The 27,575-nt window shown below is 43.6% G+C and overlaps 2 protein-coding genes across 4 annotated transcripts in view; one reads left to right on the plus strand and one right to left on the minus strand.

The window, feature by feature from the left end:
• Positions 1 to 19,507, minus strand: part of C6H9orf85 (chromosome 6 C9orf85 homolog) — a 32,821-nt gene extending 13,314 nt beyond the window's left edge. Inside the window, exon 1 of the mRNA XM_054031758.1 lies at positions 19,370 to 19,507. Within this exon, the coding sequence (XP_053887733.1) occupies positions 19,370 to 19,471 (102 nt within the window). The 5' untranslated portion in view covers positions 19,472 to 19,507. The remainder of the gene's footprint in view (positions 1 to 19,369) is intronic.
• A 244-nt stretch (positions 19,508 to 19,751) lies between these two features.
• The window catches only part of ABHD17B (abhydrolase domain containing 17B, depalmitoylase), a 28,089-nt gene continuing 20,265 nt past the window's right edge, over positions 19,752 to 27,575 (plus strand). Inside the window, exon 1 of one of the 3 annotated variants that reach the window (XM_054032939.1) lies at positions 19,752 to 20,079. The gene's annotated coding sequence lies outside the window, so the exon portion shown is untranslated. The remainder of the gene's footprint in view (positions 20,080 to 27,575) is intronic. The other 2 variants (XM_054032938.1, XM_054032937.1) reach the window with 2 other exon arrangements.

The raw sequence follows: 27,575 nt of genomic DNA on the forward strand, positions 1-27,575 counted from the left end.
ATTTTGCCAAGTGATAAACCTTTGAAAAATCTCTGTTCACAAGTGCTCAGCAGACACTTGTTAGAATTTGGCAGTTAAATTCTCTGAAGATTCTAGCTGCCATGAGAACACTCCATCTCTTCACTGGAGCTGTGTGCCAACCGCACAGTGCACGCACCATCCCCACACAGTGACTGAGCATGCTCCATCTCAGAGCCACAGGGAAAATCCTTCTCAGGCCCTGCAATTGCAGCTCCTGGCTGCTGGGGGCCAGCATGGTACCAGGCACTGAAACTGAGAGCACTGATACTGTTCCGCCTGTGCTCTTAATGCTCCTGCTGGTGCCCAGGCAGCATGGAGAAGGAGGAAGATTCAACGGCAGAGGGGGAAAATATATCATGTGACTGTCATAATAGTACATATGTAGAAGGGAGATAAATTGAAATTGCATAGGCAGCCTTAATTTTGGTTTTTCCTAACTGTTGAGTGCTTGGCCTTGCAAACCTAATATTCCTTTAACACTTTTTATAATGTAATCAGACATTCCAGGTATCACCACAGCATAAACCTCCTAGCACCCTTCTGGATTTGTGAAGAAAACTTTACTTTAGCCACCATGCTTTTAAAGGCACCTTTAGGTATGTGCCTTTTCTGTATGCTAATTTACAGTGTGATGATTTAAAAAAAAAAAAAAAACAGCACTCTGGGATAAAGTACTAAAATATGGACCCTTCCCTTTAAAACAGACCATTCTGAAAATGACCGATTTTGTTTTCAGCTAAGACTCCTTTTCCTGTTCTCTCAACCATACTCATTTAGGATAAATGAATTGCAAAACTTAGTACTGTAGTCTGAGTTAAAATTTTAAGCCCTGCAAACCAGTGCATACTAGTTTCTCTTTTCCCCCCTCCCTCCCCCCACCCCCAACATACTGCTGAAGCAATATGCAGTAATTTGTATTCCTAAGAGCATTTTAGTATCATTAGCCTTTTTAACAGGTTACGGGAGGTACAACACTACACTTGAAGGAAGCTCATTATTGTTAAGCAGTGTACTTTTTCAAAGGAGACAGCTTCCCTTACAGATACTTCACTAATTTCCAATGATACACTGTGACTGGTACTGGAGAAGGAAACATTTATTACTGGAGTGATGACCAAGATAGGATCAGCAATGTGTAATGTACTCGGAATGCAAGGAGCCATACCCAAGAGAATTGCAATGCATGTAATAATGCTGAAGAACACATACTTTTCCAAGTACTAGTTGGAAATAATTCATACTTGATAGATAAATACCTGTTTGTGAAGCTATGAGAAATTCTGAGTTCATTTTAATGGAGACATAAAGCTCTGAACACTATAATTATCAGACAAAAGAATGATGCTCATTTCCTGTTGGCAGTAGGTTTCCTGTACTAGCCCTGTTCCTGCAGAAACCAACTGGCATACAGCAATGAAAGCACTCAGCATATTGTATATTTTTCAGTTCTGAGGTATGTTAGTTTTAAACAAGCATCACAGGTACATCAATTAAAGATAAATGCTCTTTTTCCCCCCATCCTACCCACTCCCTCTACTTCCTTAGTTGGTGCCCAGCCCTGCCCATATTAGTCATAGTTTAACTTTTCCTTTTTACACTGAAACTCCGAAGTTCACCTTAAGTTAAGATCAGGTGACTGGCTCACATGACAAAAAAGCTATGACTCATATGCCCAGTCTTCTACATTTCCAGCAACATATGCTTGAATAATATGAAACTACAGAGCTCCCATCTGAGGTCCTCTCCCACAAAACCATGCACTGAGTAGTACCAGTGACTTTTATTTAAAATGAACAGTACACGTGAGAACCTTTAATAAAGGTTATGCAATTGAATTTTGTTTCGCAGCAAATCACTTTACAATTTGAAGAACTAGTCCAATTTCTTAATAGCTAAAGTATAATTAACATTTATCTAATTACCTTGTCTTCATTGGCATAATTAGTATTGAGTTATATTTGAATATTCCTTTTTCTTTTGGATTTAAGATTGGCATTCAACAAGTGTATGATTGCTGACATTTTGATACTCAATTCAAAGCTTAAAAAAAAAAAAATCAGAAAAACTGACCTATCAATAACCATTAACAATTTTCAAATAAATATTTTTAGTCAACTTATGATAAAATGCTATGGAAATAAATGCATGATGCCTAAACAAGAAAGCAATTTTATCATCTTGGGTCCCAAAAACACAATACCACAATTTAATTTTTTTTTAAAGAGAGTAGAGCAGATTTAAAGAGTAGGAATAGGGGCAGGAAAATGTTTTAAACAGACCGAGCAGTGCAAGTGGAAACCCCTACCAGACCTATAATGAAACACATGAATAAAGAGAAGAGACCTGTATTGTAAAACCAAAATGAGCCCACAGATATGTAGCTGGATTTGCAGTCAGTGGAAGGGAGAAACAATCCAGAGCTTTGAAAACCAAAAGGGCAATTTCAAATCAGATACAGAAATGGAAGAGAATAGCAGTTTGCCTGCTCCTCTGCAACAGAGGCCTAGTCTTCACTTACCGGCTGATCCGGCGGCACGCCATCGATGTTCTGGGATCGATTTATCGCGTCTGGTTAAGACGCGATAAATCGATCCCGGATCGATCCCGGAAGTGCTCACAGTCGGCGCCGGTACTCCAGCTCGCCGAGAGGAGTACGCGGCATCGACTGGGGGAGACTTCCTGCCGCGTCTGGACCGCGGTAAGTTCGGACTAAGGTACTTCGAATTCAGCTACGTTATTAACGTAGCTGAATTTGCGTACCTTAGTCCGATTTGGGGACTTAGTGGGGACCAGTCCAGAGGCTGTTGCAGAATGCCTGTAAGCCTGTCGTCCCCTGTCCTCTGATGCCTTGCCAGCATTTCCTATGCCATTCCAACCTGTGGTGTTTGTGCAGCAAAGTGAAATGTTGTAATCAGAGGGCTGGGTTGGGTGGAACCACAAGAGAGCTAAACATGTGGGAGTAGCTGCCAGCTATTGTATGTGTTATTTATAGGGCTTCTGGCTTTCCAGGTTTGTTAGTTTCACTTTTGGGGGGTTATTTTTTTTAGCAATTTTGAAGTTTTCTGTAGATGTCCAAAAATCAGAGCGTTTTGGAGCTCTTTTGTATACTGTATTGAGTAATGTCTTTGTAATGTCCTCTTGTGTGCTTGAAACAGTAGTAATGTTAAAACAGCACTATGTTGAAGTGCATTTGGGAATCTCTACTGTGCACCAGCAGGGTCTACAGAGACCAAGTAATATGCAACACATTTAGCGTGCTTTAGAAATCACATCTCTAGTCCATGTTATGACTCTACACGTTATTTGTATCTAGAGCTTGTCTACACATAACCATTTCTGGTGTTTATTGGATAAACACCAATTTTTTGTTTGTATGGACGGTTTTTAATCAGCTACAACCAAAAATCAGAAGCTCCAGTTATAGTCAATGTATAAGAATTTAATCAGCCAAAAATTACCACATTGTCAAGTGTGGGGTTTTATTTTATTTTTTTTACATCTAGACTGTAACATGGGAATATTTTTAGTTTTTTCTATTAAGGGGTCTTTTTTGGCTAAAAACATAATCCAGGTGAAGACCTAAGTGATGCTGCTAAAAACAAAAAATTCTGGAGCTGTGACCTTGCTGTCTGTCCACGAGGGCATCTGATTCATGCTGGCCTTCATCAATGCAGAGAAGCAGTAAGCATGGAATAACTTCTTCCATTTTCAATTGTTTGTTTACTCAGTTATTCTATTAAAACGAGGTTGAATGCAATTCAAATTTGTGCATTGTTTATTGATCAACAAAGGCAGGAATGAACATCGTTTGATACTTTAATAATCTTATAGGCAGCCAGTGGAGCTTGTAATGGACTAAAACTCCCAATGGCTTCATACACATTCATGAACCAGAACGACAGGTTGCAGTGGCCCTGTGAGTATAGCTAACTGGTCCGTGTCAGTTTCTCAGAGCAGGAAACAACATTTGCAATGTAGTAGTCACCAGCTAAAGAACGCTCCGGCAGAGGTGATTAGACTGATCCCACCCATAACTGTGTTCAAACAAAACAATCTTTTGATAAGGCCTTCCCCGGGGTGAAAACATTATCTATTACCTTCCACAGTGACTCAATGTGGACATTATGAAAAGGGGGTGGGGGGGGGAGAGAGAGAGAGAGAAGAAACATCAAGAGGAGGAGGAGGAGGAAGAGTGGATTAACACAGGCACATCTCCTTGGAAAAAGTGTGGAGACACTGAAATTATAGCCCTCTTTGGGGTACACTCCCTATTTTATTATAGCAAGTAGATATTCTGGGGATACCCTTTTAAACTTTAAGGACGTTGCTCTTCATTCTAAAGAGTAGAACTGAAAGTTGTTGGGGGCAGGGATTCTTGAAGTGCACTACAAAATGCTGATATGAGATTGGGTGCAGTGGCAAGGAACATTGTCAGTGTGCATTAATCTCAGGTAGCTGTTTGACATGTCAGGTATGCATTATGAGAAGTAATGTACTCATTGCTATGCAAAATTCAGTTTAACCTTTTGTTTTTACATCTGGCAGTGGTTCCCATGATACATAACAGAAGTTGATATCACAACAGAGACTACAACCTATTCCCAAGCCGCTCTCCTATGCCACACTGTAACCAATGACTTCAAACTAACATCCTGTACTCTACTAAAACTCACAAAAGGCACACTAACCGCCCTACCCTTCATAATTAAAATACATGTGACCGCTATAAATAAAGGTCTTCTATATAAAGATACACACACACACACACACACCTGAAATTTCACTACAAAACCTGCAGACTCAGGATAAAGAGTCAGTCCACAACAACAACCAAAATTGTACAGCAGTGACAAACTCTCAATATGTAAACACAGAATGTGACTGTATACACTATATAAACTACTCCAGTTAAAATAACTTCTTACTTGTCAGCGTTACAGGGGGCAGTTGTCCAAGTGCAAACAGGTCCCATGTCAATGTAAGGTACTAATAACAGACAATAAAGGGCACCAAATCAGATCACATCTAGTGACAGCACGATTCTTTATAAAATGACAGGCAAGATTTGGGTCCTGATCCTGCAATTGGCTCCATGCAGGCAAACTTCTGGCCCCACTGGCAGGTACCCAGTTGAATAGATGGGGTTTTATTTAGCACCCAATAGAAAATATATAATTATAATAATTAATATAATTAAACAGGTAATGCCAATAGCATTATTTTTCACAAACATATCCTAAAATATATTGTCTAGCATCTGCAAGTTTTATGGGAAAACTTTAAGTACATGTTAAATGAACATTACATCCATACAAATTCCTATAAAGTCAAATGTGTTACTAGAAATGGTGACCTCAGTAATAGTCATGTAATCAATATTGTCATCCAGCTACAAATACACGTAGTACACTTATTTACTGACTCAGCTCATAAAATCTCTATCAAGCTAGCATTAAGATATTCAAAGGCAAGACACAATATTTCAAAAGGTCCTAGCAATGGCTGCATGAAGTGTTTAATTTTGTGTGGTTGATACAATATATGAAGCACAGAATTCTATCCTTGGAACCACATCAGTAGAATAGTGTTTGCATAGATGCAATGTCAACTCCAGAGATGAACCACCCGCACATCAAAAAAAAAACAGAGATGGAAGTGAGATTGTGTATGTTGAAGACATTTCCTAATCCCATCTTGCAAAAAAAATTATACCAATTCCAGAATATAAATACAAAGCAATTCAAAGGTTCTGACCTTATACACCTCTACCTCGATATAACGCTGTCCTCGGGAGCCAAAAATCTTACCATGTTATAGGTGAAACGGCGTTATATTGAACTTGCTTTGATCCACTGGAATGCACAGCCCCACCCTCCCTCCTCCCCCCAGAGCACTGCTTTACCACGTTATATCCGAATTTGTGTTATATTGGGTCGTGTTATATCAAGGTAGTGGTGTACTTCAAAATACCACAAGTACACAACTGCACAAAGCAGGGCAGTTGCATTTGGGGTTCTGATAAGGGACTTTAGCTCAAACTGTGAGGTCCCAAATGAACTATGTTTGCTTATCTATTCTGATTAGCTCCCAGTGGCCGTGGTTCGCCGTTCCCGGCCAATGGGAGCTGTGGGAAGCGGTGCGGGCTGGAGCAGCAGGAGCAGAGGTGCCTCTCCCCCAGCCCCAGGGCAGCCTCCACCCTAAACTCCCATCCCTGGCCCTGGCCCTGCCCCAGAGCCCTCACCCCTCCCCAACCCTCTGCCCCAGCCCTGAGCCCCCTCCTACACTCTGAATAAGCAACGGCTGCATTTTCTTTATACATAGGTCATCCTGATATCTTATTTTTCTCACCTCTATTTAGACTATAGTCTACATTCCATACTTGTCTAACACAAGATCGCAACAACTTCTCACACAGTTCTTTCCCACTTGCCTCACAATCCTCGCTTCTACAAAACTCGCATTATTAGGGCTACAGCTAACCTGACTCTTGCTCACAGAGGGGACTGTTTGCATTGAAATCCCCTTCAAATCCTTGTCAGTTCTTTCTCTACTTCCAAACACCTCCCCTTTTGTGCTTCTAGCACAACTAACACCCTTAAACCTCCATTTGCATCAAGCCTTGGATTTCATATTCTATATCAAATGCTTCAACCTTAGGGGTTTTGACTGGATGCAATGACAACGCATGATTAGCATGGACATGAAAGGTATTACTATTATTACATCCTTTACAACAACAACAATCATCCTAAACTAAATAACAATACAAGCAGTAACATTCCCATGGCAATAATATGATGGGGTTATTGTACAGTTTTAGTCACAAAGCACAATACATCATACTTAGTACATAAAGTAGACACTCTATAAGCTGTATGAAAGGCATTCTTTTCAACTTGATATATATTTTGAAGCACATGAATTTGCACTTGTAATTCAGAGATTCTTTGAACCTCTGGTAATAGCGAAAGCAAATTTTGAAACTGATCAGGTACTAAACTAGTCCAATCAAAGGGTATCTGAAACCTAAGGGCTTCTCGTAAAACCCTATCCGCAGGCCAATAAATAATATGATTGCCTGCAGCAGTAGTGAGATTAAAATGTATATCTCGCAACGTGGTGGCTTCAACATACACACAGCTATCATTAGCTTGGAAAAGTAGGTGTCCTGTCAGGTTAGTTCCTTGTCCCCTACCCTCCCAGCAAACATTGTCATGAACAGTGACAACTTTCCCTGGCTTCAGTTTACGTATACACTGAAGCTGCGGAGGTTCTAACGGCCAAAATGTCCATTGACTCCCTAACCCCATCCAAATGTTGGGTTATTCCAAGAGCACTGACTAGAAATCGATTAGGCATACCAGGTAGTCTAATTTCCCAAATTTCTCAGTGAACTACCCAATCCCACATGCATCCTCCCCACAGACCCGGCAGGATTCGGTATGTGGAGCCCACCCCCCACTAACCGGTCCGTATGCTTGGAAGGAGCACTGTGAACGTCCGCACTTCCACCCAGAAAATCTCCAAGTATGTCTCCATGGCCACAGATCAGATGGTACTCCTGAAGTGTCTGTAAGGGCAGTGGGCCACACCTGGTACTCGAGATCACTCCGAATGGCCATTAGCCGGTCATTCAGGAAATCTTGAATTTCTGAACATGCCAAATCCCACTGCAATGCCTTCCCAGCCTCAGTGATATTCAATACCATCTCTGTCAACAGCTTCTGGGTCATAGAACTAAGGGCAGAAATAGCATGTAACTCACCAACTCCAGCCTGTACTTGGGTTAGCTGTGCTCCAGTGATAAGGCCTGTGGCTCTCTCTAATTGTCCTAATTTCTCGTCATGTTCTTGGCTTTTAAAAATATTTCAAATTGCTGCTATGCTATTGGCACCCTCCCATAGGGATCTGGCCACGTCCCTCTTCTTTCTAGAGGAAATAACCCAGGCCCTCTGCTGTGCTAATCTAATGGCAGCCCCCCCGTGAGCAATTTGGGTATGTAGAGGTGATCTGGAAACTGGATAAGGGCAATGTATATTTGACAGTCCCTAGTGTAGTATTAATCACAGTCCATCGATATCCTAATGCATCTCTCTTGGGTGTAGTACTATATCACATCTGTTGGTTATACATCTCTATATGCCTTCCGAGAGGCATTAACATTAATGGCATAAGAGTGGGTATACTGCAATAGAGTACAGGTTACATTATTAGTTACTGGAATAACTTCAATATAGGTAAAATTTCTGGTGGCAGAACAAACTCTTTGGGTATTTGTTTGATTATTCACTAATTGGGTGAACAAATAACAAGAAGGGCCTCTTTCATCTAACACATTGCAAACTCCAGGAACAGCCATCATATCTACTTCTCTATAGAACCCATCAATTTCAATTACAGATTCTTGGGGTTCATTTGTAGTAATATATTTCTATCTCTACCGACCCATTTGTTTTCCACTCAATTGTTCACTCATACGAACTATTCTGAACCTTAAAGAATAATCTTTCTGAACAAAATTTCAATAAATCACTAAGATGTGAAGGCCTTGGCCAATGGGTTTCATTAGAATATACAGTATTCCCTGTATCTGGGTAAATTACAGTGGTGGTGGCAAGGGTCGAGGGGCTAGTTGGGGGTAATGTTCGTAGCAGCAAGGCGTTTTTGGTATTCATCAGCTGGAAGCCAATTAGGGAGGCCAGTGCATTCTGAAGGTACTTGCCCATAAGCACAGTTTGCAGCCCCTAGGATAAACCTACCCCACCATTTAATTCCACATTCCCAAGAAAAAAGCCCGCAATTCCCTCCCTGCCAATGTATAATGCTCCGTTTCTTCCACTAGGGCAATTCTTAATGTCTTTTGTAGACAAGTCATCTCACGGATTGGTAATTGGTTAAAAGACAGGAAACAAAGGGTAGGAATAAATGGTCAGTTTTCAGTATGGAGAGAGGTAAATAGTGGTGTCTCCCAGAGGTCTGTAGTGAGACCAGTCCTATTCAACATATTCATAAATGATCTGGACAAAGGGCTAAACAGTGAGTTGGCAAAATTTACAGAGAAAACTACTCAAAGTTGGCACTGCAAAGAGCTATAAAAGGATCTCTCAAAACTGGATGACTGGGCAACAAAATGGCAGATGAAATTCAATATTGATAAATGCAAAGTAATGCACATTGGAAAACACAATCCCAACTGTACGTATAAAATGATGGGGTCTAAATTAGCTATTACCACTCAAGAAAGAACTTAGAGTCACTGTGGACAGTTCTCTGAAAACATCCACTCAATGTGCAGCAGCAGTCAAAAAAGTGAACAGAATGTTGGGACTCATTAAGAAAGGGATAGAAAATAAGACAGAAAATATTGTATTGTCTCTATATAAATCCATGGTACACCCATATCTTGAATACTGTGTGCAGATGTTGTCGCCCCATCTCAAAGATATATTGGAGTTGGAAAAGGTTCACAAAAGGGCAACAAAAATGATTAGGGGTATGGAACGGCTGCCATCTGAGAAGAGATTAATAAGACTGGGACTTTTCAGCTTGAAGAAGACTACTAAGATGGGGGATATGATTGAGGTCTACAAAATCATGACTGGTGTGGAGAAAATAAATAAGGAAGTGTTATTTACTCCTTCTCATAACACAAGAACTAGCAGCCACCAAATGAAATTAATAGGCAGACGGTTTAAAACAAAAGGAAATTTCTTCACACAATGTAGTCAACTTGTGGAACTCTTTGCCAGAGGACGTTGCGAAAGCCAAGACTATAATGGTACAAAAAAGAACTAGATAAATTCATGGAGAATAGGTCCATCAATGGCTATTAGCCAGGATGGACCAGGATGGTGTCCCTGGCCTCTGTTTGCCAGAAGCTAGGAATGGGCAACAGGGCATGGACCACTTGATGTTTACCTGTTCTGTTCATTCCCTCTGAGGCACCTGGCATTGGCCACTGTCGGAAGACGGGATACTGGGCTAGATGGACCTTTGGTCTGATCCAATATGGCCATTATGTTCTTATATAAGAAGAGAAATGTTATAAAAAGGGAGAACAGAGGACAAACAGCATTTGAGAGGTGATTTGTCGATGCCATGAGTCGAGATGAGGGGAGAAAGACGAAAAAAAGCATCACTCACCTTGGGGAAGGGTCCTGGCTGACAGGATCCAGCCAGACTGCTGTAAGCAGTGTGGGGTGAGAAACCTTTTAGCTTTGAATTCACTTAGCTTGTTAAGTTAGGCATTAATTTGCATTTTACCTTTTTATTTCTTTGTAACCAATTCTGACTTTCATGCCTCATTACTTAACATTTAAAATTTATCTTCCGTAATTAATAAACTTGTTTTATTATTTTATTTAACCCAGTGTGCATTTGGATTGAAGTGTTTGGGAAGCTTCATTTGAGATAAGGTTTGTGCATATCATTTTCTATTAATGAAATGACAAACTATGAGCTTGTGTTGTCCAGGAGGGTCCTGTGCAGTAAGATCCACATTTCTGGGGACAAACGTGAGATTGGGAACCTGCTGGTGTTACTCTGCAATATAATTCAGGAGCGGCTGGCTACGGTACGCCTATGCTGTAACTGGGAGTAATTTACAAACTAGAGGCTGTGTGTGAGCAGGCCACAGTGTAAAAGGCACCCCAGGCTGGAAAATTGAGGGGTGACAGCTGTCCATCAGTCTACATTGTACCCTGGGTAATGTCACACTTGTCCATTTCAAATCAACCTCAGTTCCTAAAATATAAGTACACGGCAAGGTAACATCCCACCTTCAATCACATACTAATAGGACAGATGGGCCATGCAGTATATGCTGAAGACATGTGGACGGGGGATAAGGAGCAGTTGAAAGAAAGAAGCATGACTTAATTGGCAGTCGCACTGCACAACAGCTTCAGTCACCAAATGCTTCTAAGATGCTGTTCCATATACAACACATTACAATGGTCAACGTGAAAAGATAAGAATAACTGTAACAGAGCCCCCATCAGAAAAAATCTGGCTCTTCTCACCACACACCGATTAGAAAAAAAATGGTCTTGCCTTCAGCTGTGCATCCAACTGATCCCCAAATTGTTTTTTTGTTTTTTTTATATAAATAAAAAGTAGCTGGCCCACTCCCTTGACTATGAGGGCGGATATCTCCACCATTTCTTCCTGTTATTTTCCTCCCCCCTACCCTCCAACCTGATGATAGCTCCTATCAGGGATGAACCGCAGACCTCTAGCTGTCATCCCTAGAAAACCTCTCCCCAAAACAAGACTTTTAAATGAATATATTAAGATTATTAAGAATGATTAAGAATAGTTATGCAATTAAACTAGAGCTCTAATCCTGCAATTCACAATGTACTGACTCATGTGCAGCGCCCCCAAAGACTTCAGTAGGGCTCTATGCAGGCATGAAAACCTACCAATGCATTGTAAATTGTAGGATTGGGGCCTCTGTCACTAAAACAAAGGAAGGTGAAGCAAGAAATGATTAACGGAACATTAATCAGATCTGAAAAATGTGCTTTATTCAGAAGACTTTAGCAATTCTAGAGCCTAATCATTATTGCAATACATGAATGTTCTATAATAATAGGCTAAATTTACATGATTAAGGAATGGCTCAGAGGTTGTATGGGACAGGAATAAGAATCCAATTTTTTTTTTAAAGTTTTCGGAAAGAGTGAGTCCTTGTTAATGGGATTTTGGTGATGAGGGTAACCTACCAAATTAATAAAATATGGTTTAATTTTAGAAAACATTAAAAAGATGTCTGACATATATTCAAACACAATTAATAAAAACAATACAGCAATTTCTCCCCAAAAGCCTGGGGGGAAAAGTGCTCTGCAGTGATGGAGAGTAGAAGTGGGAATGCTTGTATTACAACTTAGATAACCTGAATGCCCAAGTTGGAACTCAGCAATAGGCACAATCAACAAACTTTTCAAGAATATGTAGTGTTGTGTAGCCAATTCTAGATGCGTGTCATGTTTCTACTATGTTAATTAGCAGAGGAAAGAAGGTTAATAAATAATCCCTAATCATATCATAGCAAACTTTAGTGAATATTTCATTGATTGAAAATTTTCCTAATGATCCTAGAACTGTATTTACTGCAGAACTCCTTGAAGCCTGGTGTGACGTTATTGACATGAACTGGTATCGTATAGATTATTGTTGCAACCAAGGTCCTGTAGCGGCACCAAATCTTTTATAAAGGGGGTCAAATAAGGTGTCTACGACAAGGTTATGGTTTGCTAGTTATGATTATGCTGTCTATATGTGTGTATCATTTTTGTAGTTGAAGTTATGAATATTGGCTCTATACTGTCTGTATTTCAAACTTATGCTATGCTTCTGGGTGACACACCAGACAAGTTCATGTCAGCTCTGTCTAGCCTGCTTGATGGCCCATTAAGGACCATCAGCTATACAACTGACCCATTGAGAGAAGGCAGATACGCCTTGTAACTCTGCAAACTATGCAGGAACTTGCCCATGTGACTCCAGACTCCATTTTGCTGTAAGTTTCCACAGTAAGAACAAAGAGGTGTTCTTACACCTGGAAAAGACTATAAAAGGCCTCATCTCCATCTTGTCCTCAATCCTGCTTCTTACCGCTGGAGGGACTTTGTTACAAATGGAAGCTCTACACTAATGACCCATCCCAGCTGTGGATGTACTCCCGAGACTTGATTTGAACCTGCAGTTTATTCCATCACTGCTACAAGCCTGAACCAAGAACTTTGCCATTACTGTATGATTTTAGATTCTGAAGGATTGGCAACAGAGTGATTTGTGGATAAGATCTGATTTGTATATTGACCTGGGTCTGGGGCTTGGTCCTTTGGGATCGAGAGAACTATTTTTCTTTTACTGGGGGATTGGTTTTCATAACCATTTCCCCCCATAGCTAGTGGCACTGGTGGTGATACTGGGAAACTGGAGTGTCTAAGGGAATTGCTTGTGTGACTTGTGGTTAGCCAGTGGGGTGAGACCAAAGTCCTCTTTGTCTGGCTGGTTTGGTTTGCCAGGTGGAAAAACCCAGCCTTGGGCTGTAACGGCCCTGTTTTAAGCAATTTGTCCTAAATTGGCACTCTCAGTTGGGTCCCGCCAGAACCAGCATCGTTGCACGTGGCTCTCTAGAATTTTTGGTGTCCTAGACAAACTGGAAAATGTACACCCAACTCCTGCAGTGACCCCCACCCCCCCACAACAATCATCATAGAACTGTTGGATGCTCCAGAAAGTCACCTGATCCGCTAGGAGAGCTTTCTCTACAACCTACTACACCTAACACCGCTGTATTAATTTAATTATCTCCCTTTTCTTAGTTATTTCCTTTCCAAAATCCATTCACTTAAGTAGGCTTAGCCTTGGTCTACACTACAAGTTTTAGGTCGAATTTAGCAGCGTTAGATCGATTTAACCCTGCACCCATCCACACGACAAAGCCATTTTTGTCGACTTAAAGGACTCTTAAAATTGATTTCGGTACTCCTCCCCGACGAGGGGATTAGTGCTGAAATTGACCTTGCTGGGTCGAATTTGGGGTAGTGTGGCTGCAATTCGATGGTATTGGTCTCCGAGAGCTATCCCAGACTGCTCCATTATGACCGCTCTGGACAGCACTCTCAACTCTGATGCACTGGCCAGGTAGACACGAAAAGCCCGGCGAACTTTTAAATTTAATTTCCTATTTGGCCAGTATGGCGAGCTGATCAGCACAGGTGAACAGACAGAGCTCATCAGCACAGGTGACCATGGAGTCCCAGAATTGGAAAAGAGCTCCAGCATGGACTGAACGGGAGGTACTGGATCTGATCGCTGTACGGGGAGACGAATCCGTGCTATCAGAACTCCATTCCAAAAGACGAAATACCCAAATATTTGAAAAAAAATGTCCAAGGGCATGAAGGACAGAGGCTATAAACAGGGACCCGCAGCAGTGCCTCGTGAAACTTAAGGAGCTCAGGCAAGCCTACTGAAGAACCAGAGCGGCAAACAGCCACTCCGGATCAGAGCCCCAGACATGCCACTTCTATGATAAGCTGCATGCCATTCTAGGGGGTGCCCCTACAACTATCCCACCCCCTGCGTGGACTCCAATGGATTCTCATGCAACAGGGATGCAGATTTTGGGGATGAGGAAGATGATAGCACATAGCATGCAAGCAGAGAAAACGTTTTCCCTGACAGCCAGGAACTGTTTATCACCCTGGACCCAGTACCCTCCCAACCCACCCAAGGCGGGATCACGGACCTTGAAGGCGGAGAAGGGACCTCGGGTGAGTATACCTTTGTAAATATTGTACATGATTTAAAAGCAAGCACGTGTAATGATTAATTTGTCCTGAAAATTTGGGATGCATTCGCGGCCAGTACAGCTACTGGAAAAGTCTGTTAATGTGTATAGGGATGGAGCGTAAATCCTCCAGGGACATCTCAATGAAGTTCTTCTGAATGTACTCCCAAAGCCTCTGCAAAAGGTTTCTGGGGAGGGCGGCCTTATTCCATCCTCCATGGTAGGACACTTTACCACGCCAGGCCAGTAGCACGTAGTCTGGAATCATTGCATAACAAAGCATGGCAGCATATGGTCCCGGTGTTTGCTGGCATTCAAACAACATCCGTTCTTTATCTCTCTGTATTATCCTCAGCTGAGTGATACAATTTATGGTCACCTGGTTGAAATAGGGGAATTTTATTAAGGGGACATTCAGAGGCAGCCCTTCCTGCTGGGCTGTTTGCCTGTGGCTGAACAGAAATCATCTCCGCTGTGCGCCACGCGAGGGGGAGAGGGGGGTGAAGCGATCATCCCAGAGAATAGGGTGGGGGGGGAAGAGGGGGTTTGTTGGGTTTGTGCTGCATATTAACCTGAAAATCGCAGCCCCTCCTTTTTAAATGGCCAACCCAATGGGTTCTTGGTACAGGAAATGAGGGCGCTGCTGTTTGAAACCATGTAATGTTAACAGCTTGGTTCACCGTGAAAGAGTCTACCCATTCTTCTCTAAAATGTGTCTTTTTAAATACTACTCTCCCTTTTTTCCTCCTGCAGCTGCAAATGTTTCAACGCTCCCTGTATCATCTGTGTCCCAGAGGCTAGCAAAGATTAGAAGACGAAAAAAACGCACTCGTGATTAAATGTTCTCTGAGCTCATGCAGTCCTCCCATACTGAAAGAGCCCAGCAGAATGCATGGAAGCAGACACTGTCAGAGTGCAGGAAAGCACTAAATGAACGCGAGGACATGTGGCAGGATCAAGATGATAGGTGGCATCAGCGGGCTGAGAGGAGGCAGGATGCAATGCTGAGGCTACGAGAAGATCAAACTGATATTCTCTGGCGTATTGTTGAGGTGCAGGAAAGGCAGCAGGAGCACAGACCACCGCTGCAGCCCCTGTGTAACGAACTGCCCTCCTCCCCAAGTTCCATAGCCTCCTCGCCCAGATGCCCAAGAATGCGGTGGGGGGGCCTCCGGGCACCCAACCACTCCACCCCAAAGGACTGCTAAGCAACAAAAGGCTGGCATTCAATAAGTTTTGAAGTGCAGTGTGGCCTTGTCCTTCCCTTCTCCCCCACCCCTCCTGGGCTACCTTGGCAGTTATCCCCCCATTTGTGTGATGAAGTAATAAAGAATGCGTGAATTTGAAAAAACAATGACTTTATTGCCTCTGCAAGCAGTGATCAAAGGGAGCAGGGGAAGGCGGTTGGCTTACAAGGAAGTAGAGTGAACCAAGGGGGTGGGTTTTCATCAAGGATAAACAAACAGGACTTTCACACCATAGCCTGGCCAGTCATGAAACTGGTTTTCAAAGCTTCTCTGATGCGCAGCGTGCCCTGCTGTGCTCTTCTAACCGCCCTGGTGTCTGGCTACACGTAATCAGCGGCCAGGCGATTTGCCTCAACCTCCCACCCCGCCATAAATGTCTTCCCCCTTACACTCATAGATATTGTGGAGCACACAGCAAACAGTAATAACAATGGGAACATTGGTTTCGCTGAGGTATAACCGAGTCAGTAAACTGCGCCAGCGCACTTTTAAACATCCAAAGGCACATTCTACCACCATTCTGCACTTGCTCAGCCTATAGTTGAACAGCTCCTGACTACTGTCCAGGGTGCCTGTATATGGCTTCATGAGCCATGGTATTAAGGGGTAGACCACACAGACCAAAGTTCCTAAAAATGCGAGTGTCATGTACTTTTCCCAGCCATCCCATGTTGATGTTGGTGAAACGTCCCTTGTGATCCACCAGTGCTTACAGCACCATTGAAAAGTATCCCTTTCGGTTTATGTACTGGCTGCCTTGGTGCTCCGGTCCCAAGATAGGGATATGCGTTCCGTCTATCGCCCCACCACAGTTAGGGAATCCCATTGCAGCATTTCCCAGAGTCACTACCCTTGATAGCAGCAGCTCAATGATCGAGTTGGCTACTTGGATCACAGCAGCCCCCACAGTAGATTTGCCCACTCCAAACTGATTCCCGACTGACCGGTAGCTGTCTGGCGTTGCAAGCTTCCAGAGGGCTATCGCCACTCGCTTGTAAACTGTGAAGGCTGCTCTCATCTTGGTATTCTTGCGCGTCAGGGCAGGGGGAAGCAAGTCACAAAGTTCCATGAAAGTGCCCTTATGCATGCGAAAGTTTCGCAGCCACTGAGAATCATCCCAGACCTGCAACACTATGCGGTCCCAACAGTCTGTGCTTGTTTCCCAGGCCCAGAATCAGCGTTCCACGGCACGAACCTGCCCCATTACCACCATGATGTCCAAATTGCCAGGGCCCATGTGCGCTTTGAGAGACGTCTGTGTCCATGTCCTCATCACTCTCCTCACCACGCTGCCGTCGCCTCCTCGCCTGCTTTTGCAGGTTCTGGTGTTGCATACACTGCAGGATAATGCGCGTGGTGTTTACAGTGCTCATAACTGCCCTGGCAATCTGAGCGGGCTGCATGCTTGTGTGGTATGGTGTCTGCGTGGAAAAAAGGCGCGAAAAGATTCTCAGACGTTGCTCTCACTTTGGGGGGTGTGGTGCTGACGACATGTACCCAGAACCACCCACAACGATGTTTTTAGCCCATCACGCATTGGGAGCTCAACCCAGAATTCCAATGGGCGGTGGAGACTGCAGAAACTGTGGGACAGCTACTACATTGCAACACTCCGAAAGTCTATGCTAGCCTCGGTACTGTGAATGCACTCTGCCGACTTAATGCGCTTAGTGGGGGGAGGGACACAATCGACTGTATCAAATCGATTTCTAAAAAATCGACTTCTATTAAATCGACCTAATTTTGTAATGTAGACATACCCTTAAAGAAATTGACAAGAAATATAAATATAAATCCTTTGTTCTTAATGCTACCAGAAATTAGTAACATGATTTTTTTACAACTCTATATTAATTAACTTCAGTTTAGAGCAGTGGTTCTCAAACTTATTAGATCAGCCCGCCCCCCCCTCCCCTTTGTGTCTGTAGTCATTTACACCCCTCTCCTCACAAAAGTACCACCACAGAGCTCTGAAAGCAGAGTGGAGAGCAGCAGCTGCTGGCTGGGCACCCAGCTCTGAAGGCAGCACAATGCCAGCAGTAGCACAGAAGTAAGGGTGGCAATTTGAAGAGTGATATTTGTCTATATCACTTTTCACAGCAAACTTGGCACCCCATTGCCATCCTTCTTCTGCGCTGCTGCTGCCACCCTGGGGCTAACAGCTGGAGTCCCCTGCCTCCAGGCGAAGGATGAGTGTGAGGGGAAGGAAAGCCTGATCCCGGGCTGCCTTCCAGTGAGAGATTGGGAGGGAGAAGAGCCAGGGGTGGCAGGGCTCCAGCTGTCCCCTTTATCCCTGCCTCCCAGGTGTGCACAGCCTTTCTGCACAAGCCACAACCATCTGGGGCTAACAGCCAGAGCTCTTTTAAAAAAAAAAAAAAAGCACAGTTTATGCCTCTCTAAGGAGGTCCACCCCATAGTCTGAGAACTGCTGGTTTAGAGAAAGAATTAGAGTAGCCAGTTTTGGTTTTGAGCCAGCATATTTTGGTTGTGATGCACTAGCACAAACAAGTTAATGACAGAGTCAAGAGCAGAATTCAGAGTGTTGATTCTCAGTCTATGCCTTATCCAGAAGATCATCATCATAATAAACAGTCCTAGTTAAAGTGCTCAGTGTTGTACAACTTAAAAATTACTACAAACAATTGAAATATTACAGGTGTATATAACTGGTAACTACAAAAAAATAGAGACCAATTTCTATATACATTTTAGTGAAGTTAGTTATAAGTATTTAAACATTTATTGCAGGGTGGTGAACTAGAGCTATGTGAAACTGTCAGGTTATAATGATCAGGGTCCATCTGAATGTTTGTTTCAGTTTTGTGTCTCAGAGGTGTACACACACCAGGAGTTTTTGTTTTGAATTAATCCTAAAACTGAAAGTAAATCCCAAAAAAGAAGTTTGTCAGTTCAGCATTAAGCAAACCTGTGAATCTTGCATGGTTTTATTAGACTTAAGTCAGCCAGAGCCACTCGCAAAGTTCATAAACCATTCAAAGACTTTGGTTTGCATCTGTAACAAACCATAAATGATTCAATGGCAAAGATTTCCCAGCTGTAAAATGGGGATATTTACCTAGCTTCCAGGGGTGGTGTTAATAAATTAAGGCATATGTTACTAAACTGCTGAGACCTTAGGCTATAACAGTATTATTACACAAATCTTACATTTTTAGCCTAAGTGAGGCTGACAAAGGGTCCCTTTACATTCCAGTTTAGGCAGGTTTACAAAGAGCCAACAAGCTGGGAGCAGAAGCTAACCCCCCTTTCTCCCATTAGCGGGCTGGAGAGAGCGTTCATCCCCAGATGTGGCTTCCATGCCTGGTTTTTAATGATACCAGTTGAGGTTATTAGTCATTTCAGCTTGTCAGGCAGCTGCCCATAACCTAAACCTCCCTTGTACGAACAATGCGCCGCCACCCCGGCCCCCCATTACCCAGCTCAGGGGCTCCCAGCCGGCCAGCACAAACACGCGCTTCCCCGCTCACCCCGATCGCGCCCTGCTCAGGTTAGAGGTTTAACTGCTGTTTATCGCACGTTAACGACGATTGCTCAGCACGGGCCAGTGACAGGGCACGTGACGGGCTTACCGCGGCACCTCACGTGCACCCCTACTCAAGTTCCCCACTTCCGCCCGGCCCGACAGCTCCCGCAGGGGCTGGCTCTGCAGACGACCCGGGCACACAAGGCCCTAGGTCCGGCTGGTCGCAGCACTTCAGCGCTCTGTCGGGGGAAGCCCTCGGCGTAGGGGCTCTAGCAGCGCCCCCCTCCCCCCGGCCTGGCCGCTCCGTACCTTGCGCTGGGCGCTTGTGTCATACTTGTCATTTTTGAAGACTCGCGAGTTCTGATGTCTCTGGGGCCGTGAGCGGGCCACGTTCCCCCTCTGGGAACTCATCCTTCCGCACCGGGAGTCAACAGCGCCGCACGTGGCTCCCTGGCCCGCCCCCTGACCCGGAACCTCTCGCCCCACCCCACTGCCGGCCTCGTAACCCGATTGGCTGCGGTGCCAAAGGCAATCGAGCTCTCCCATTGGCCGGGGCTCAATGTCAATCGGCTGCTTTGTATGCCGGGATTTGCTCCCCTCCGGATTTCTTGTGCTTCCTCATTGGCCCTAGTCGGGCTGCAATCTCATTGGTGCGTTGTGGCCGGCTGCCGGTCAATGAGGGCCTGTCCCCAGCCTACCGCCCCTTGGCCGCTGAACCGCCCTCTGCTCTGTCCAAATCTAGATTAATTCAGTCCAGTCAGGGAGGCGGAGGGGACGGAATCTGGCGAGGGCCGCTTAGAAGCCCGGCCCTCGTCCTCTTAGTGTCCCGCCGGGGGTGCGAGCGACTCGGGCTCCGCGCGCTGCTGCAGGCCGCCGCGCTGACAGAGCCGAACGGAGCCGTTACTCAGCACGTCCCCGGCGTTCGAACGGCGGCGGTTGGGGGGAGGCCTGACGGGGCCGCAGCCCCCAGAGGGAGCCGGACGCGGCCACGCTTCAGGACCAGCGTGAGACGGAGGCAGGTGCGTGCTCCGACCCCACTCACTGATCGCTCCCGCAGTGCGGGGCCCAGGTCCCTGCGGTGGGGGAGCTCTGTGCGCGAGGCTCGGGCTGGGCGGTCCGTGTCCGCGGGGGAGTTTGGTCTCTGGGCTAAGTGGGTAGCGGGCTCACCGCCGGGGCACCGCGAAGGGGTGGGCTGGTGGCGCGTCGCTAGCGCGCCGTGCCGGGCGGTAGAGTGGGGCGAGTTGGTTTCGTCTCCCTGCGGCCGGGGGGGGGTCTCGGGGGCACGGTGAGTGGGGCTCTGCGGGGAGGTGCAGAGGCCCCGGGGGAGGGTGAAGGGGGGGGAGGCTTTACAGCTCTATGCGATCCCTAGGTGCTCCACGGGCTGTTGTCTCCTCTCTGCGGCCCCGGGGGTGGATGGAGCCGATCCAAAGGGGCCCAACCTCCCCCTTTCTTCTCCTTGGCCGGCGGAACTGGGGAGCCGACTGTCTCCACCCTCTGGCGTGAGCCGCAGCTCCGACAGTTATGCGGAAAGATTCTAAATCAATATTTGAATCGCAGCTGCTGCTTATCTCATACACTCGTGGGTGGGGGAATGAAATGTAGCTAACACAGGGCGAGGTATTTCTAAACTGTGTCTGTTTTGGGATGGGGGTACTGTATTGTTTTAGTACCTTATTTCTAAGTAAATTGAGCTATGAAACGCGCTACTATGCGTGGAGAGAAGTCAAATACTTTATTTTTAAAATCCGTGAATTGGGAGAATGACCATAAAATGCATATCTGATTTTTGTCTTTTAGTAGGTTCAGATAGCTTTTTGTATATCTAAGTCGTCTTCTGTTTTTATGGAGTAACTGAAAATTGGATGTTTGGAAAATGTGAAGATCACTTTTTGGTTGTCCTGATTTGACCAGTTTTTAGCTTGGAAACTAGTATGGACAGAATTGTGGCAAAATAACCCATCTTGCAGACAGATTTCAGTTACTTTCAGAATGATATTTAAAAAATTAACTATACTAAAACCAAAATATAACTATTTAAAACTGATTTGTGTGTTTAAATTTATATTTTTCTTTATTATTTGTGCCTTAAATGGTGTAATGAGGTACCAGTTTGAGGCACTGAATCCCCAACAATGCAGTACTTCAGTGGCAGTCAATGTGCAGATTGTTTTAAGTAGAAGAATACTATAGTGCAGTGTCTTGCTTACAGAACACAAACATTATGTAATCTGACTTAATCCCACATTTGTGTATATCTGGGATCTTCTGGGGATTGTTTTTCTGGGGTGTTTTTCTGTCTATTGTTTTCTCTGACTCTTTCTCCTCCCCCCCCTCTCAAAATAGACCCCTAGAGCTGTTTAAAACATATGAAATATCCAGCAAGAGTGGCTGCTGCTGCCAGTTAAGGAATTCTTTATTAGCCTTTTTCTCATACTTTTTAATATTAGTGAGTATAGTAAAACCATACAGCCACAAGAACATAAGAATGGTCATACTGGGTCAAACCAAAGATCCATCTAGCCCCCTATATTCTTACAGGCCAATGCCAGATGCTTCAGAGGGGAATGAACAGAACAGGGCAGTTACGGAGTGATCAATCCTAGTTTCTGACAGTCACAGTTTTAATTAATTAATTAATTAATGGAGATCCCATCCCATCTCCTAGAACTGGAAGGGACCTTGAAAGGTCATCAAGTCCAGCCCCCTGCCTTCACTAGCAGGACCAAGTACTGATTTTGCCCCAGATTCCCAAGTGGCCCCCTCAAGGATTGAACTCACAACCCTGGGTTTAGCAGGCCAATGCTCAAACCACTGAGCTATCCTAGAACTGGAAGGGACCTTGAAAGGTCATCGAGTCCAGCCCCCTGCCTTCACTAGCAGGACCAAGTACTGATTTTGCCCCAGATTCCCAAGTGGCCCCCTCAAGGATTGAACTCACAACCCTGGGTTTAGCAGGCCAATGCTCAAACCACTGAGCTATCCCTCACCCAGAGTGTTTGATTGTGTCTGACCATCTTGGCTCATAGCTGTTGGTGGACCTGTCCTTCATGAATTTATCTAATTCTGTTTCAAGCCCAGTTAAAGTTTTAGCCTTTACAGCCTTCCCTGGCAGTGAGTTCTAGAGGTTGACTGTGTGTTGTGTGAAGAGTAATTCTTTGTGTTAGTTTTTAAAACTTCTGCCTATTCATTTCATTGGGTGACACCAGTTCTTGTGTTATGTGAAGGCATAAATAATACTTCCTTATACACTTTCTCCATGCCATTTATGATTGTATAGACCTCTAACATACCTCCATCTTAGTCATTTTTTTCTCTAAACTGAAGTCTTTTAAATCTCTCCTTTATATGGAAGCTGTCTCTCTTGTTGCCCTTCCTGTACCTTTTCCAATTCTAATATCTTTTTGAGATGGAGCGACCAGAACCATATGCAGTATTCAAGGTATGGTCGCACCAGGGATTTATATAGTGATACTATGATGTATTCGGTCTTATCTATCCCTTTCCTAATACCAAGGTTCATTGTCCATCAGCTGTTGACTCCCTCAAATAATCCTAATTGGTAGGCATGGTTTCTGTTTACAAAAGTTATGTTGACTCCTCCCCAACATACCATGTTCATATCTGTGTCTGATCATTCTGTTCTCTACTACAATTTCAACCAATTTTCCTGGTACTGAAGTTAGGCTCACTGATATGTAATTGCCTGACTCGCCTCTGGAGCCTTTTTTTTAAATCAGAGTTATATTAGCTATCCGCAATTCATCTGGTACGGAGGCTGATTTAAGTGATAGATTTTATACCAGAGTTAATAGTTCTGCAATTTCATATTTGACTTCCTTCCGAACACTTGGGTGAATACCATCTAGTGACTTATTAGTGGTTAATTTATCATTTGTTCCAAAACCTCTACTGACACTTCAATCTGGAACAGTTCCTCAGATTCTTCACCTAAAGAGAATGGCTCAGGAGTGGGAATCTACCCACATTCTCTGCAGTGAAGACTGATACAAATAATTCATTTAGTTTCACAGTGGCCTTGTCTTCCTTGAGTGCTTCTTTAGCTATGATGATACTAAATAGTTTTCCATGAATACTTCCATTTAAAGGTTAAAAAAAAAAATTAGTCTAATCCTTTATAGTGATCAGTTTTAGTGTAGGCTGTTCATATCTTCCAGAAGTACTTGAAAATAACAGAATAACTACTGTGTGTGTGTGTGTGTATAATATATAATTTTTTTTTGTTTATTTTATTTGTTTATTTTTAACTTTAGTTTACATTCTTCCTCCATGTTCTTCTCTGGATCCATTGTGTTCGTTCATTCTTTATAGCTCTGTTGATCTAATGTCCTTTATCTTTTTAATTAGGCACTAATTTCCTATAGTTATTTCTCACTACATTTTGAAATATCTTATCCCCTTTCTTGTAAAATTAGTTTAAGGATGTTTATTCATTTATTTTTGTTCCACAGTAATGCATTATGTAACTAGAAAGGGATTTTAACTATTGGATTGTTGTGTAAATTCTGTTGTAGTTTTAGTCCTCATTTGTCTGCTTTCAAAATTTTAGGAAAGGGTGAAGGAAGTTGTGGAATAGTCCAAATATGTGCTGCTAAAATAAGATTGGGGGGAAGGGAGGAAATGAAAACAGTTTAAATATGTTGCATAGGGTAATTATTGCATATTTTTAGTATTTTCTTACCTCCCCCCATCAAGAACTTTGCAAATATGAATAAAATGAAGCATCTAAATACGTATCAGTAGTCCTTCTGAAGTTGCCAATGGGACTACTCATATGAATAAGGTTATGCACAACACAGGTTTTACAGCATTTGGGAGACGTAGACTTTGGGCTTGTCTATAGCACACAGCTTTTAGCAACAAGGCTGTGTCAGCCTTGTCGCTAAAAGTCAGCGTGTGTAAATGCTCTTTGTCGGTACTTTGTCTGCACTCTTGCCGACAAAATACTTCCAGCAGTGTTAGCCTTGTCGGCAGGAGAGCGCTCCTGCCAGCGAAGTCACGTTCACACTGCCACTTGCCTTAGCAAAACTTGTCTTTCGTGGGGGTAGGCGGAGGGCTGGCTTTTTTAAGTACTGTGAAAAACAAAAGTTTTGTCAACAACTTTGCAGTGTAGACATACCCTTAGTTAAGCTTTTAGGGAAGGAGATAGTGGGTGTACTACTTTTTATAGATCTGGGAGGGAAGAAATTGCCTATGTAAAGCAATTACACTTGAAGTGTTCTAATAGCCCAAGATAAACATTTGGGATGTTCTCAATCATTACCTTGTGTCTGATGAAGTGGGCATTCACCCAGGAAAGCTTATGCTCCAATACTTCTGTTAGTCTTAAAGGTGCCACAGGACCCTCTGTTGCTTTCTCAGTCATTAGACTGACCTATCTTTTTTTTTTCCCCCTTTCTCCAACTCTACTGAAAAGGTTAATTGCTGAAGATTGGATTAGATTTTAGCTGGCAAGGCAATTTTAATGTCCTGTTTTGGTGTAACAGTTTATTATTCATCTGAAGCTTAGAAGAGATTAGTTTTAACAAGCAGGTTATTTATGCTTTAAAAACTGTCCAGTAAAAAGGGGGATGGGCAAGTTGGTTCTATGATTCTGAGCCTATACTGGTGCAATAATGCAAGCTTATGCAGTGAAGTTTTAAACTATACTTCAGAATTTTTCTACTTTGTAATAAGAAACATAAATCTTAGATTTTTCTCATTTTTAAATATATTTTGTTTCTTATTGCTCTGAACTTTGAGCACATATCTTAGAAATGGAAATGCTGACACTGCAAACTTATTTGTACCTTGTTGAACTTCCTTGAGCTCTGTATCTTAACTTGCCTGTGACAAGTACAATGCTTCTCCTGTGCTAAATATCCATACTTACTCCTGGGGGAATTCTGCGCCACTGCGCAAGCACAAAATCAATGTCCCCCACAGATTTTTTTACATCTTCCACCCCCCACAGAATAATTGATTCTGACTGGGAGGTGAAGGGAAGGTAAGAGGGGTCACATTGCAATTACACCTTTTGTTCACCAGGCACTGATGAGGTTCCAGAAGAGAGGGTAGCTGGCTCATGAGCTGGAGCAGCCAGCTGCAGAGAGGGAGGGGGCAGAGGCTGCCTTCCTCACAGCACCCTGTCTGCAAAGACAGGTGAGGAGGCATGGGATATGGGGAGTCACACGACTGCTGGGGTCACACAAACTGGGGTTCAGCAGGGCTAGTGGGGGAAGAGGCAGAGGAGCTAGTGGGGTGACTTTGAGCCTGGGGCTGAATGGGAGTGGGGGTGCAGGACCACATGGGGATGGGGAGGAGGGTGCAGGCCACATGGGGATGAGGAAGAGTGGGATGCAGGGACGTGGGGAGGGGGTAGCTGAGTTGGGGTGCAGGGTCACATGGGGACATGTGCAGCTATACCTGACAGAATCAGGACCGGGAATACAGGAACACATGGTTACAGCAGTAGATGTGTCTGACTGAATGGGAGAGGTTGGGGGTCAGCCAGGGTCTGCATGGGGGAGGCTCCCCAACTCACTAACAATCCCTCTCTCTCACACCCTCCAACCCCCCCCTCCCCCAAACTGTTCTATACTTCCCACACCCAACAACCTTCCATGTTCACTCCCAGGCTTCTTCCCAGCAATTACTTCCCTCTCTCTCCGCTCCTCTGTTACCTCTTACTCCCCCAAGTGTTTGCACTACTTGTGAGGGGTGTGGAAAATACGTTTTTGTATTGTAATTTAAATGAAATATTATTCAGAATTCTGTATTAATATACCTAGTAAGGAATCTATTTGTCATAAAACAATTCCTGAATCTTTTTTGTTGCCTGTATTGATACAGACATACTTTCTGACAGGTATTTTGAAATAAATTTACTAAGATAATTGAAACTGGCATGATTATACTGTGTTATGACAGATAAAATATGCAGAATTTTAAATACTGTTTGTAGAACTTTTAATATTTTGGAGCAGAATTACCCCAGGAGTACATACTGAAAAAATTTTGGATACTGATAGTGGTGCTCCCAACCTGCTTTAAAGGCACCTGTATTGATCACCTGAGGAGAAGGATACCTCCTTCAACACGTTTTGTGGTAACATACATCACTAAATATTTGACCTGGAGTGGGGAATACTCATGTCCAAGATGAGGGTACCTGGTTAGTATATTGGATTCAACCACACTTACAGTGGTCACATCTAAAGCTTTACAAAAGTGGGGTGAGGGAAGTGATATCCGACTGACAACCTTTGTGGGAGTGAGAACTATGTACATGTATAATGGATAGTGTAAGTATTCTGGAGTAACTGTTGAAATAATTTTATACTGCAAAGCATTATATTTAGAAGTAAATTTGGACACTGCCAGTGGGTTACACAAGTATTTGTGAGACAGCAATGGGAACGATGGGCATCAGGATTCTTCTTTTCTATTCCTGGCTCTGTCATTAGATTGTGGTCTAGTTACAAATAGCATAGAAAACGGCAACAGTGCTCCTGTTTGTGTCATTTGAGGGGTTTGAACCCAGGACCCCAGAGTTTGGCTTGTTTTTAAAGATGTATATCGCTTGAGCTAAAGAACCAAATCTCTTAGCATGGCAGTACCATCGATGTCATAACCCTCTATATGTTAGCCGAGTTAGTGGGGGGAGGGGGGGGTTACACAAGCATCTGACTTGTCATTTTCCTGTTGAAAGTCTTTGGCAGAGTAGATTGGTTCTGTTCCTAACTCTGAAGTGACACATGCAAACTATCATTTTTATTTTATCTGACAGTTATCACTGCACAAGGTATGAAGCCTTTGCTGCTAATAAAGTTTGTAAAGGGCACAAATTAATGGTGTGATGTTGCACTCAATATGTTATGTAAATATAATGTAACTAGAATATGCTTTATGCAAAAGGTCTCTTGTAAGGTATCATTACAAAGCTTATAATCTACAGTGTGTTCATCCTATTTGTATGAATGCATCATTCTTGTATCTGAAGCTAGAAATATGAAGTATTACTCTGCAGTCCTATTGTAACTATGCAAGGTGTGGGCCATTAATGGTGGCTTGGAATCTTGATAACTCCCATTAACTAGAACAATTGGTGGTAAATGGCTCTGTTTACTTGTAAGCCTTCTTGTATACCTGTGTGCCAGCCAATGGGTAATGAAGTCTCACAGGACATGTGAACGTGTCACATAATACTGAAATCCATCTTAATCCTGGTACTTTTCCATTTAGAAGGAAGGATGGGAACCCAGAGAGAGACAAAGGATTCTCGCCTTGTGCCAAAGATATAAAAGGGGGTGGAACAGAACAATGGGGTGGCCAGTCATGAGGAATCCCCTAGTTACCACCTAAGCTGGAACTGACAAGGACTGACCAGGGAAAAGGATTGGGCCCATACTAGGAAGGAGTCTAGTCTGTGAAAGAAGCTTATAGGAACATCTCTAAGGGTGGAACTCTGGGCTTATAGTTTACTTGTAACTTCTGGTAAGCTACAGTGCTCTCTGTA

Source organism: Malaclemys terrapin, chromosome 6, assembly GCF_027887155.1.
Source record: "Malaclemys terrapin pileata isolate rMalTer1 chromosome 6, rMalTer1.hap1, whole genome shotgun sequence".
In the NCBI taxonomy this organism is placed as follows: Eukaryota; Metazoa; Chordata; order Testudines; family Emydidae; genus Malaclemys; species Malaclemys terrapin.